This window comes from Hyaena hyaena, unplaced genomic scaffold, assembly GCF_003009895.1.
Source record: "Hyaena hyaena isolate Hyena2069 unplaced genomic scaffold, ASM300989v1 scaffold_268, whole genome shotgun sequence".
Classification (NCBI taxonomy): Eukaryota; Metazoa; Chordata; class Mammalia; order Carnivora; family Hyaenidae; genus Hyaena; species Hyaena hyaena.
In genome coordinates, this window is record NW_024080898.1 from 2,235,875 (window position 1) to 2,249,361 (window position 13,487).

The 13,487-nt window shown below is 48.5% G+C and overlaps 1 protein-coding gene across 1 annotated transcript in view; it reads right to left on the reverse strand.

Annotated features, from left to right (window-relative positions):
• The window catches only part of ASAP1 (ArfGAP with SH3 domain, ankyrin repeat and PH domain 1), a 90,877-nt gene that overhangs the window by 42,994 nt on the left and 34,396 nt on the right, over positions 1-13,487 (reverse strand). Inside the window, exons 7-10 of the mRNA XM_039245732.1 lie at positions 11,326-11,413; positions 8,761-8,809; positions 2,234-2,397; positions 608-741 (exon numbers count right to left, since the gene is read on the reverse strand). Of these exons, the coding sequence (XP_039101663.1) occupies positions 608-741; positions 2,234-2,397; positions 8,761-8,809; positions 11,326-11,413 (435 nt within the window). The remainder of the gene's footprint in view (positions 1-607; positions 742-2,233; positions 2,398-8,760; positions 8,810-11,325; positions 11,414-13,487) is intronic.

A 13,487-nucleotide genomic window follows, 5' to 3' on the forward strand; every position in this document is an offset into this window, starting at 1 on the left:
GGACCAGCTCAGCCTGGACCCAAAGAGGGCTCCTGACCTGGAGGAAGCATGATGGGAAGGACAGGCTGTTCGTGTAATGAATCTCAGCACCGCCACACCACACCCTATTTCTCCTCACTACCTCAACAAGTTCGCAGTTAAGGGCGATGGCGGAGGCTGACAAGACACTCTCACTGCACGGGGACTTACACAAACTTACAAGCAGTAAAAACAGAAAGACTCTTTAGTCATTATTTCTATTCACACCGGCCACTGGGTAAAGTGATCATGTGAGTTTAACACCTAACTCCCTTTACTGCTCTTCTAGTGAGTGAATCATATAACAACTAATTCTAAAAGAAGAAGGCAGCTTTGAAAAAGCCCATCCCCGAAAAAAAGAGTCGCTTTAGCTGAAGTAATTATAGAAATGTATGATTCACCAGTTCTTCAAAAAGGAAACAGAATAGTCAACATTACATACCACAAAATTTACATTTTAAATATCCATGCAAATTCACTAAATTCAGGAATTGGGATTCTCTGTACTCAGCAGAAACAAAAAAATCCAAAGCCATGTATTCAATATATTTATGACAATCTCTATTTCCAGGCGCAGGTCACTACTTACCAAGAGTTCAGAGGTTCCTAATTTGTCTAGTTCCAAAGACTGGATGCGAGAAATATGAACCCCCATTTCCCTATGGATGCCGGAACATTCTATACAGGTCAAAATGCCCAAGTTGGTTGAAAGCCAAGTGGGTTCTGTGTGGAAAGAACATTTTGAAGACAATGAAACAAACATGATACTTACTTTTAGCGTGCCAACTACAAAGGAACCTAGAGCAAGAGGAGTGAACCTTGTGAAGAGTCAAAGGGGTAAAATTTAGAGGGAAGAAATGGATGCTTGTGGTTCTGCCTAGGGGCTAACATGACGCTTACCAGCCTGTCAGAGAGCAAACTGGGTGAGAAGAGAAATCCTAAAAAAATTTTCTTTCAGCACTGAATTGAAAACAAAATTAAGTTCTTTATTCTTGTGAAAACGCGAGGAAGACGTTTCCCGTGAGGCGTCATGGAACGGCCTCGTGAGAGGTGCTCCCGCACTGCCCGCGTCACCCCTGCCAGTGATGGACGCGGTCCTACAGGTACGGCTGACCCCCCAGGTACAATGCACATTACCCCCCCCCCCCGTGACAAGACAGCTGTAGATTCTGAACGTCAGAGGCCGCTCTCCCAGACCTCGGCTATTCCTGTAACCCCACGGGCCCCACAGCAGGGGAACACGGGCTCCCGCGTTACTAAACTTTCAGGGTTCATGCGGTCGGTCTCCGAGTACTTATGACTCCTCTACCACACCCTCGCACGCCCAGCGTGAGTCACTATCACACACGCACACGAACACAGCAGAAACCGGCGTCTGTACATGCCGTCTTGTACAGAGAAGGCCGTTTTCATATGGAAAACATTTAGAAAGTGTTTCATACACTTAAATGTGTCACACGTGTTTGCAGCCACGTTCTGATCCCTACGAGCTGGGCAAGCCTGGGAGGTCACCTAACTTCTCGGAGTCCCCTAGTGTCCCCATCTGTAAAATGGTGATGATGCTAGAATCCTGCTCACAGACTGTCTGTGAGGATTTGGTAAGGGAAGACAAGCTAAACACAACCAGCAGAGTCCTTAGTCCAATGTAAGCACCGGATTCCTGCTAACTACCGCCAATACCTACAGAATGCAGATGGTGCTTGAAAACAGAAGTTTGGAGGAAAGTGGCACCTGTGGGAAACAGAGACAGGGGAGGTTTCCCGGAGCAGAAAGGAAGAAAAGCAATGTATGTGCCAGAAGATTCTGTTAAGTCCTCACAATGACTGAGGTTGACCGTCCCATCTTAGGATAACACTGAGGTCAGAACAGTAAAGGCGCTCAGCATGAGGACGTCCACACTGTGAGCGGCAGGCTGGTGACTCAAACACAGGATGATGGACTCCACACCCAGTGCTCTCTCCATAGTTCCACGGTGCTCATTTAACTGGTAGCATTTGGGCAGGTGACTGTTTGGGGAGAGCAGGTAGGAGTTTTCCAGGCTGGGCAAATGGCACGTGTAAAAGTGGCTCAGAGGCGGGACCATTCAAGTTGGAAATACATGGTGGGTGTGTGTCTGTGTGCATAAGGAGACAAGGATTTAACTAACTAGCTCATTTTTATTCTACGGGAGGAGACAGGCTGTTTAACAAGCCAGCTCAAGTCTGGGGGCAAATACCTGATGAGCCACAATCACAGCAGACGTCATTTCCAGGGAGTCTCTGGACGTCCTCAATGATGGCTTTTGTCAGGTCTTCCAGGCTGTTCTCCCCTGTGCTCTGCTCTCCACGGAAGGCCATGGTCAGGGCCTCTTCTTTGCTGTTCGTCAACACGGAGATCCATCTGTTGTCAAAAGAAAGAGGAAGGAGACATGAGAGCACAGCCATGGTCTTCTTCCACTGTAAGATGTGTACTTTTGCCAAGAGCTTCCAAAACGGAACCCCTCCCGCCCTGACCAATAACGTGAAGAAAAATAAAAGAAATTAAAGGGGAAAGAAAGTTAAAAGAGCATGAAGCGCGTGCTGGAGAAGACAAGAGAAGCGAGAGGGGCGGGCGAGAGGTAAGATGGACACAATGGAGGACCTGCAGTGGCAACACGGTGCATGTTTCCGTCTACACAGAATAAAGGAAACACCGGAATGAAGAGGACTCTGTGGGGCCAAGCCACGCGAGGATGACAGAGAACTGGTGATGAGTGGACAGAAGGCAAGAAAGAGTTTAGCAAAAGGCATCTGTTCTCTGGAAGTCCACTGCTGGGGAGGAACCTTGGAGGCGGAAACGAAGGGCTATTTCATTAGAAGCCATGAGAATTCATGGCCGTGGAAGACGTATATTAACACGGAAACATGCTGATGTTAATGATATGAAATAAAAAGTGCAGGCTATTAAATCACATATACAGCATGATCACAGCATTACCAAATAAAACAACCCTGTGCTACCACTCTATCCATAAAACAACCTAAATTACACAACAGCGAGGTTCATCATTTTTATTTAAAATTTTTAAAAACGTTTTATTTCTGAGCGAGAAAGAGAGACAGACAGACAGACAGCATGAGCAGGGGAGGGTCAGGGAGAGAGGGAGATACAGAATCTGAAACAGGCTCCAGGCTCTGAGCTAGCTGTCAGCACAGAGCCCGATGCGGGGCCCAAACCCACAAACCACGACATCATGACCTGAGCCGAAGTTGGACACTTAACGGACTGAGCCACCCAGGCGCCCCAAGGTTCATCATTTTTTAAAAAAATGTTTATTTATTCTGAGAGGAAAGAGAGAACATGTGTGCACGAGAGGGGGAGGGGCAGAGAGAGTGGGGGAAAGTGAGAGAGAATCCCAAGCAGGTTCCACACTGTCAGCACAGAGCCCGATGCAGGGCTCAAACTCATGAACTGTGAGATTGTGACCTGAGCCAAAATCGAGTCAGACACTTGACTGACTGAGCCACCCAGGCAATCCAAGTATTCATTATTAAAGTGTGAAATAACCAGAGAGTGGAACAGTTAATCAGGTATTAAAATTTAAATTTTCAACTAACTTTTAAAAATTGATTGAACAAGGGCGGGGGGGCGGCGGGCAGAGATAGAGAGACAAAGAGAGTTAGAATCCCAAACAGGCTCCACACTTGATGCAGAGCTCGAGCCCACGACTCCGGGATCATGACCTGAGCCAAAATCAAGAGTTGGACACTCAACCAACCGAACCATGTGCCCCTAATAACTTTTAAATTAAAGAATATGTTTCCTATCATTTAGTTTCAAGTTAAAAGTAGAAACTGTTTCCTTAAAAATAATTCAAACCACTGGGCTCAACACTGTGCTAATCGGTGGCACTATGCTACTGGAGTTTGCGTTGTGTCTGCTGTCTGCAAAACCGGTTTCACTCTCCGTAAGCAGCGTGATGCTCCGGATCTCTGACAGGACATCATCTACTGTGTAGCAAGGACTTAGGAGTTTGGAGATGTAATCGGTCCAGCAGACCTCTGAGTTGAGGGTGGCAGTATCTTACAGATGAGAAGCCAGAGAGGTCTAATGGCTCACAGGGTCCTCTAGTGGAAAACACACCTGCTGACCCCCCTCCTCGCCGCGGTTCCTTCATTACGCCACATGTACCTCCTCACTCGAGAGACTGGGACAAGTGAAGAAATCGAGGAGTTGGTACTGACAATTAGAAAGTATGTATTTTAAGAGCAATTTACTTTCTGGAAGGATAACTCAAAATTGGATTGAAAAGATTGTCTACGTTTCAAACGGTCAAGAACCACAGCAACTATTTCTGACAATTAAAAAATAAATTTTTAAATTATTTTAATGTAACAGGCATACCAAAAAGTATAAGAAAGAAAATAATGCATAGTTATATTCTAGGACTCTAAAGTCACTTTGACTTTACAGGATTAATGATGTTGGCACTGTTCTAGAAGCTTCACACATCTTATCTGGAGTCTCAAAGCCTGTGAGCAAAATCTGTGATCCCCTTCTTTGCTGACAAGAAGACTGAGGTGGGTCACACCCATCAGAATGGCTAAAATGAAAAGCTCAGGCCACAACAGATGTTGGCGAGGCTGCGGAGAAAGAGGAACCCTCTTGCACTGCTGGTGGGAATGCAAACTAGTGCAGCCATTCTGGAAAACAAGTGTGGAGGTTCCTCAAAAACTTACAAGTAGAACTACCCTATGACCCAGCAACGGCACTGCTAGGTATTTATCCAATTAATACAAAAATGATGATTTGAGGGGGCACATGCACCCCACTGTTTATAGCAGCACTATCAACAGCACTATCAACAAGGGCCAAAGTATTGGAAAGAACCCAAGTACTCATTGACTGGTGAATGGATAAAGATGGTGTGTGTGTGTGTATACACACACACACACACACACACACACACACACATACACATACACACACACAATGGGATATTACTTGGCAACTTAAAAGAATGAAATCTTGCCATTTGCAACAACATGGAGGGAACCAGAGTGTATTGTTCTAAGTGAAGTAAGTCAATTGGAGAAAGACAGATATCATAGGATTTCACTCATACGTGGAATTTGAGAAACCCAACAGATGAACATAGGAGAAGGGAAGGGAAGGAAAAAGATAAAAACAGAAAAGGAGGCAAAGCATAAGAGACTCTTAACTACAGAGAACAAACTGAGGGCTCCTAGGGGGTGCTGGGCGGAGGGATGGGCTACATGGGTGACGGCAGTAAGGAGGACACTTGCTGGGATGAGCACTGGGTGTCATATGGAAGTGGTGAATCCCTGGGTTCTACTCCTGAAGCCCAGGCTACACTGTCTGTTAACTAACTTAAATTGAAACAAACAAATAATAAATAATCTTTGGAAAAAAAATAAAGAAGACTGAGGTGGGATGATCAGGCTCAAGGTCAAAAGGCCACTAGGGGGCGAAGGCTGGACCAGAAGTCCTGAGCCTGACTTGAACAGACGAGGGAGCTGCACAGGCGTCCTCCCTCGGGGAGAAGGCTGCTCTACGTTCAATTTCCCTGGACACTTTCCATGAGAAAGAAACTCTAGCTTGCAGGTAAATGAGGACCTGAGCTCCGAGCTCCAGGCAGGGGTGGGGGTGGGGGGGTCTGGGCGGGTGTGTGTGCTCCCTTACCGCCCACGTGACTCAAAGCGAAGCTCCCTACTGCCACCCCCAGCCCCAGGGAAGGCCAAGTGCAGATGTGTAGCACCTGCCGGATGGGCTAAGCAAGCCTTTCACTGAGGGGAGCTAAGGCTCACAGGTGAGCAGCCTGTGCCTCTGACCTAACTGGGCCGGGATTCTCTGAAGTCGCAGAATAAATACCATAGTTGTAACAGCTCGACAGCAAGGCAGCAGCAGAAGCGTTCCCTGCCTCACACAACCTCTTCCCTGTTCTCCCACTTGAGGGTCTGGAGAAGGGAAAAAAGGAGCAAAGAGTGAAACATGAGAAGGGGAAGTCATATTCCAAGGTGATTCTGGAATTCTGGCTAGGAAATTCTTTTTTTTTTTTTTAAATGTTTTTTTATTTATTTCTAGAGAGACAGAGAGACAGCGTGAGCAGGGGAGGGTCAGAGAGAGAGGGAGTCACAGACTCTGAAACAGGCTCCAGGCTCTGAGCTGGCAGTCAGCACAGAGCCCGACGCGGGGCTCGAACCCACGAACCGCGAGATCGTGACCTAAGCAAAAGTCGGACACTTAGCCGACTAAGCCACCCAGGCGCCCCTGGCTAGGAAATTCTTAACGGGACACGTGTCAGGAGCGCCCGTACGTGTGACCGCCCGCAGACCCCGCCACGACCAGCGAGGCTCATCTGCTCGCATGCCCTTTCGCTGCCGCCTTCCAACAGGGGCCTTCGCCAAGCACCTACTGCTGTTCCCGTGTCTTATAAAGGAGGCGGACCAAGTTCCAAGTGATGCCACCAAGTCAAGGCAAATGTGCTGGTCTGGACTCCTGGACGGTCTCACCTCGGAGGGGCCGGGAGCCCATGACCTCTGATCACACAGTGCGACAAACTGGAACAGCACGGGCGGCAGGGCCAGCGTTCCAATCACACGTCTACCATTTTGTTTTGAGCCCTTAAACAAGTCACTTAACCTCACTTGGTTTGTTTAATCATCTGCAAAACGGGCATAATTATGCCAACCTTGTGACCGAGAGGAAGACGGGCACCGTGAGCAAGCCCCTGCAGGCCCACGGCGAGCACTACTGCGGGCAAGGACGCCCCGCAACTTGACCCTAGGACCCCCACACTGTCACCCTGGGCACGCTGCCGTTCAGTGCCCTCATTTTCAAACAAGGGAGAGCAGTGTCTGCTTTCCGGGGCTGTGAGGAGTCACGGTCTGTACACATGACGTGCAGGGCGATCTCAGTAAACACGACCTCCCTGTGAGGAGGGCAGAGGGCCAGCCCTCCTGACCTTTCCTGTTCTTTCTCGTCTGGCCGCCCTCCCGCTGGCCAACCCACTATCAGTCACATCAACTGCTTCCTTTCTATTCCTTCTGGTTGCTCTAGGCCAGGAGAGCCCGCATCTGGAGCGCAGAGGACCTATGATCCTCCTGCACCTTCACGAGCCGGCTTGCGCTGCTTTCCTCCCGGGCGTCATCTCTGAGCTGCCCCCTGAGAACCCAAGAGGGCACATGCCCCCACCGCCTCCGCTGTCCCTCGCTCTGTCCCTGCCCTTCTCTTCCAGAAGACATCGAGTTTCTTCAGGGTGGGGGCTCCGTCTAACTCGGAGCTGTATCCTCTGCTTTACACGGTTCTCGGCCCGGAGCTGGCGCTCACTAGATCTTCAGATGAACGAACAGGACAAAGACCTTTCTTGTCTTCCTTCATCTCTCCTACCTTCTCTCTCAGCCTCCGCCCCCCACCCTGCCCCTTTCTGCTCTGTGTCTTCCAACTATGCATCTTTTCCACCCTTTCTTTATTCCTTCTGATCCTTTATCATTTCTCCTGAAGTGGGGAAAGAGTGGAATTCTCCAGAGGAGGAGGAGAGAAGGGAAGGGAGAGGGAGAGAGCAAAGGGGTAAGTGTAAGTAAAAATGGGGGTGAGCAGAATTCTGTGGCTCTCCAGAAATCATTCAGGAAGGAAAATATCATTTACTGTGTGTCCCAAAGAGACAGAGATTTGAAAATGTGAATGCTACCAAAAGGCTTAACTGCCAGCATTTAAAAAAAAGTTTAGGGGTGCCTGGGTGGCTCAGCCGGCTAAGTGTCCGACTTCGGCTCAGGTCATGATCTCACCGCTCGTGGGTTCGAGCCCCGAGCCGAGCTCTGTGCTGATGGCTAGCTCAGAGCCTGGAGCCTATCTTCAGATTCTGTGTCTCCCCCGCTCTCTGACCCTCCCTTGCTCACGCTCTCTCAAAAATAAATTAAAAAAATAAATAAAAATAAAAAATGTTTATTTATTTTGAGAGACAGCAAGAAAGCAGGGGAGGGGCAGAGAGAGAGAGAAAGAGAGAGAGAGAGAGAGAGAGAGAGAATATCCTAAGCAGGCTCATGAATTGAGCTCATGAATCATGAGATCATGACCTGAGCCGGAACCAAGTCGGACGCCTAACTGACTGAGCCACGCAGGCGCCCCCTAACTGCCAGCTTTAGCACAAACGTCCTCTCTCCCAGGCACTGAGCGTAGAACGGCCCCACACTGCTGTTTTCAGCCCTGGCGGGCTACAGAAGGAAGAGGGAATGAAGACAGCCCGGGACCCGGGGGGACATGAAGAAAGGGGGTGGAGACCTGCCCGAAGTTGCACACCTGGATCCCCAGGGGCGTGTGACACCGAAGCCTGTTCCCCCCCACCCCCGACTACACTGGGCTCCTCAGCCACACCAGTCCCATTTAGGGCCAGGCTCCCCTGCTCTCCTCACAGTTAACGGCAGCCTGGCTGGGCACAGCCCTTGCCCTCGAGTGCTCTCGGTCTGCCAAGGGTTCGGACCAAACCGGAGGCTCATCAAGGAGTGTGAGCAGTTGCAGGGGTGAGGGGGAGGAACAGAGCCCCTGAGTGGTGAGGCCTGAGCCGAGTCTTGAAGGGGGCACTGGAGGGGACCGAGCTCCCGGACAGAGAGAGGAGGGACAGCTGGAGGTGCACAGGGGAGGCACGGGCGTGTGGAACCACGAGGAGAGTTCTGGGTAACACAAAGGAGACTTCCAGGTGTGCTGAGTGGGACAGAGGTGCCTTTTTGGCTCAAGACACCGGGCCATCGTATCAGAACTACTTACGCTACATAGTCCTGCTCATCCTCTGCCTGGAAGTGATACGTCCTGTTATCTAAAATGCAAAAAAAAAAAGAGCCGAACTTTAGAAAGCAGAACACCTTCAGGTATAATGTCAATTATGAAAACTCTCTGGGAAAAACAAAACACCTTGAAACTCAAATTTTAATATTATTTTATTTTCACATCATTTTGATTTAGCAGTTACGCAATTCACTTTGTCAGTATTACTTTTCTGAAGTGCAAGAGTAATATAATAAAATAATCGCAAGTGCCTAATATCAGGTACTTTTTGTGAAAAGAAAAATCTCATGTGATCCAAGTGGATTTCAGTGACCAACTGGAGACTGCCAGCTGCCAGTTCAGTATTTTACTTGTCATTTTAAATTTGCCTTTTACTGTGTTTCCTTTAAAAAAAAATTCACTTTCTTAAATGATCCGTAACTCTCAGGGCAGCCCCCACCAGCAGGCACACGCCGCCCCAGATGACCCTCTGGCTGAATCAGGCTTCGGGGAAGAAGGGCTTCCATCCTGCTCGAGGGGCACCTGCGAGCTCCTACCCAGGCGAGGAGGGAACGGCCTAACTTGGATAATTTGGGCAGCTGTATACAAGAGAGGCTCTTTCTTAAAATTCAGGATTTGCTAGACTGCTTCAACATACTCAGCTAGCCTTTCCGTACTACCCAGCCACTTGCTCCAAGTCAAGTACTCACACCCTGTATCTCCGAGAGAGAGAGAATGTTTGTCCAAGAGCACACCATGAGTAGTTGAGCCCAAGGGTCTTGGCTGAGAATTCCCGCTTTACTGCTGTGTGACCGTGGGTAAATCACTGAACGTCTCTGAGTCTCAGTTTTCTCTTCCATAAAACAGGAAGCTAATAGAGCTTTTGTGCGGATTAGCTGTAATGTTCATAAAGCACCTGGCACATGTTAGATATTCAACAGCTGATGACTATTATTAATAAGCTACAGGCTCTCAAATCTAAGATATCTTAGCTGCTTAGCTTTTTGGGGTCATCACTCCCACTTTGCATATTTCTTTCTCACCAATAGCCTGGGAAATTTCTCGATCCTAAAAATCATGGGGACTCTGGACTTTAATAGATGCTGTGTAGCCTAGCTTGTATCTAAAGGACCTCAAGATGGACTGAGTCTTTTGGGTTGAAAGTGCTTTAGGGCTTCTATTCACACAACTACATCAGAAGGATTTCAAGGGGGCAGGAAAGTATTTCTGTGCTGTGCACACCGATCGTGCACGTAAGCTGCTGGACAGCCCACAGGGCTCTACAGAGAAGGGAGAGTAACTGAAGGTTAACATGCAGGGTCTCAGAATACTGGTGAGTCACTACAGGTATGACCATCCCCTTCCATATACAGAGATGTCCCTTCAGTGATCACGTGATCATGGGGGTCCGTACGTGCAGCCATGGGACCAGGGTAAGCACAGGGAGCTGGTCGAGAAAACTATCTTTACCCACTCTCTGCAGGCCATGAAGATATAGGCCACAGCCTGGGGAACGGGAGGGTCATTACAAGCCCTCATCACCAGGAAAAGCACACTTCGACCCATGGAGTGAGACAGGGATGGGATGCCAGGGTCTTCCACTTGTGAAGTTAGGAGGCAGTTTTCCTTGGAAACCAAGTGATTTTTAAGAGCCCTATTTTGGGGTGCCTGGGTGGCTCGGTCGGTTAAGAATGTCTGAATTCGGCTCAGGTCATGATCTCACGGTTCGTGGGTTCGAGCCCTGCGTCGGGCTCTGTGCTGACAGTCAGCTCGGAGCCTGGAGCCTGTCTTCAGATTCTGTCTGTCTGTCTCTCTCTCTCTCTGACCCTCCCCGGCTCATGCTGTCTCTCTCTCTCAAAAATAAATAAAACATAAAAAAAAAAGAGCCCTATTTTACAGGGGCAAGCCTCTTAGCAAGTCACCTGTACTGTTTTACTGGCACACCTGCATTCTCAAGTCTATGCCAGAGATCCTTTTTTTAATGTTTATTTTGAGACAGAGAGTGCAAGCAGGGGGAGACGCAGAGAGAGAGGAGAGAAAATCCCAAGGAGGCTCTGTGCTGTCAGCGCGTCAGCCCACGTGGGGCTCGATCTCACCTACTATGAGATCATGACCTGAGCTGAGATCAAGAGTCTCGGATGCTTAACCAACCAAGTCACTCAGGCGCCCCTATGCCAGAGAGTCTTAATCACAGGTACACATCAGAATCACCTGGGACTTGGTACAAAAATATTTATGTCTGAACTTCACAGCAAAGATTGTGACTCAGCACATCTAGGAGAGAAACAGCAGTGTACTTAGAAAAATCTCTCCATGCACATAGAGCTGTAGGCTCACGGTCAAGAACTGGTCTAGTTTCATGTACAGATCTCAGTGTGAATCCACTGGGGGTCATATCTGACCCTGTTATGCCTTCTCCCTGCCCCCGCGGGTGTGCTAAGTATAAATGAAGCAACGTGCCTGTGCAGGGGTGCCAGGGGCCCTGCCCGGGACAGGCTGATTGCACGCCCGGAGAGGGAGTGTGGGTCGGAAGCCACAGACACCGACCTGGAGCGAAAAAGGACTCACGTGATATCAGGTCAAAAGACTTCTTGTCCTCGGCATTTGGTTTCACCTGGCAGGTGAGAAGGTTCAGCTTAGCGGGTTGCCTGTTAGACTAGAAGAAAAAGTGAGGAAGTTACATGCTGCATTATCTTCTCACCTGCAGGGTCAGCGCCCTGCGGGGCAGACGGGCAGTCTCATGGGTGCATGTGGTGAAGTCTTATTTACCCCATTAGGATTCTGAATCTCGTTAAGGAAGGACAAAGACCTTAGGTGGCCTAACAAACGTCTTTGCAAGGTACATAAATATCCTGGGGATTAATCAGAATGGAACCAGGACAATGCACCTCGCTTTCGATGAAGAGTGGGCACCCTCGATGGAAACGCACCGTTCTGACCGTACACGTTCCCGCGCACGAACAGTCGGCACTCACAATACTGTATCTTACTGTGAAATGCAGCTGACTCAAAACGACCCCTGGAATCGATCATCCCAAACCTGATGTCTCAGGCACCCACACATTTTGGTTGTAAGGCAAAATTCAGTACTTCTCTCAAAAGTGCAAAGACAATTGACCTGTGAGACACTGCTTAACGAGACATTGTTTTAATGAGCCCCAAAATCTGGAGAGAGGGAACATATAACAAGGATTTCATGTCACTTATCAGCCAATCTCTTGGTCACACACATGATTCAATCAGACCCTGTAGTATTCAGATAGTGATGCTAATTTAGGCTTTGCCTACACAGAGTTTTGCCGCAGAATCACCCTGGTCAAAACTGATTCTTGCCCTCTTGTGCCCACTTGTTGGCCAGCATGCCTGTTTCCTGCAGGAGCTGACCCAGTAGGGAAATGTCTGCGGCCCAGGCTGGGCTCCATGCCGACACAAGCCTGATGAGTGAGGTAAACGATGGACTCTAGTCCTGTTTACCTGCTTCCATTCTTGTGGTTCTGCAAATCCCCACGCCAGGACCGTTTATACCCAAGGAACTTGAGTTTTGGGGAAAACAGAGCAGGAGAGGGTAGGAAAAGATCACACATCAGTGACCCAATCAAAGCCCCGACCAACGGAGATGGCACACGATTATGACAATTTCAATGACACGCTACATCTCTCATTTTTTTTTTTAAATGTTTTATTTATTTTTCAGATAGAGATAGAGACAGTGTGAGCAGGGGAGGGTCAGAGAAAGAGGGAGGCAGAGAATCCAAAACAGGCTCCAGGCTCTGAGCTATTCCTCGGCACAGAGCCCGACACGGGACTTGAACCCACGAATCGTGAGATCACGACCTGAGTTGAAGTCGGACACTTAACCGACAGAGTCACCCAGGTGCCCCTACATCTCTCATTCTTGACAGTGGACATTGAACAATTAAATTGTTTACCTTCCTGAGCTCACAGAGCAATTTTTGAGATCCTCCCTCCTCTGTGATTTCGATGAGTTTAGACACAGAAATTAATGCCACTTGTCCTAACAGATCTGTTCAGAAGGAAGCTCTCTGGGGGTGGAAGTGACAGGCCCCAAGGGACTTCATGTTCCCTGCATGTACATTTGACATAGGCATGGAAACCAGCAGTGAAGGCCTTCGCAGGACTAAGAGGAAATGGCACTGGGGAAAGGCCGCAGACTCCAAAATCCAAAGCCACAGCCACAACCAGGCCCAGCCTAGCCGTGGAGGGAAGCGTTCGTCCTGCATCTCCTCCTTATGGGTGTTGGTAAGATGCCTGGATTCCCACATGAATGGTGACCACATGTGACAGCCAACAGGTAGCGATCCCGATTCACTGTGAGGCTCTCCAGAGAATACGGGGCTCCAATTAGGCACCCACATTTAAAGAAGGATGGAGAAAAGCTTAGGAAAGACAAGGAGATGATTAAAGGAGTGGAAAATGGGCACTTTGAAGATCACTTCAAGGCATTATTTAGTCCCAAGGAAAGAAGGCTGGGGAGGGATTTAATAACAATCCTCAAGAACATGAAAGGTTGTTACCGGGGAGGCTGGACAGCTGTTTTCCATTTGTACAGACGAAGAAGAAATGTACTCAAACTGTAGAAGATCTGAACCAGACATAAGAAAGAACTTCCCAAGCTTAAGATGATTATATATAATAAGAGGTTTCAGGTTTCTTATCCTAAAGTTGAGAAATCTCTTGGAAAAATTAAAAGTTTATTTACTTATTTTTGA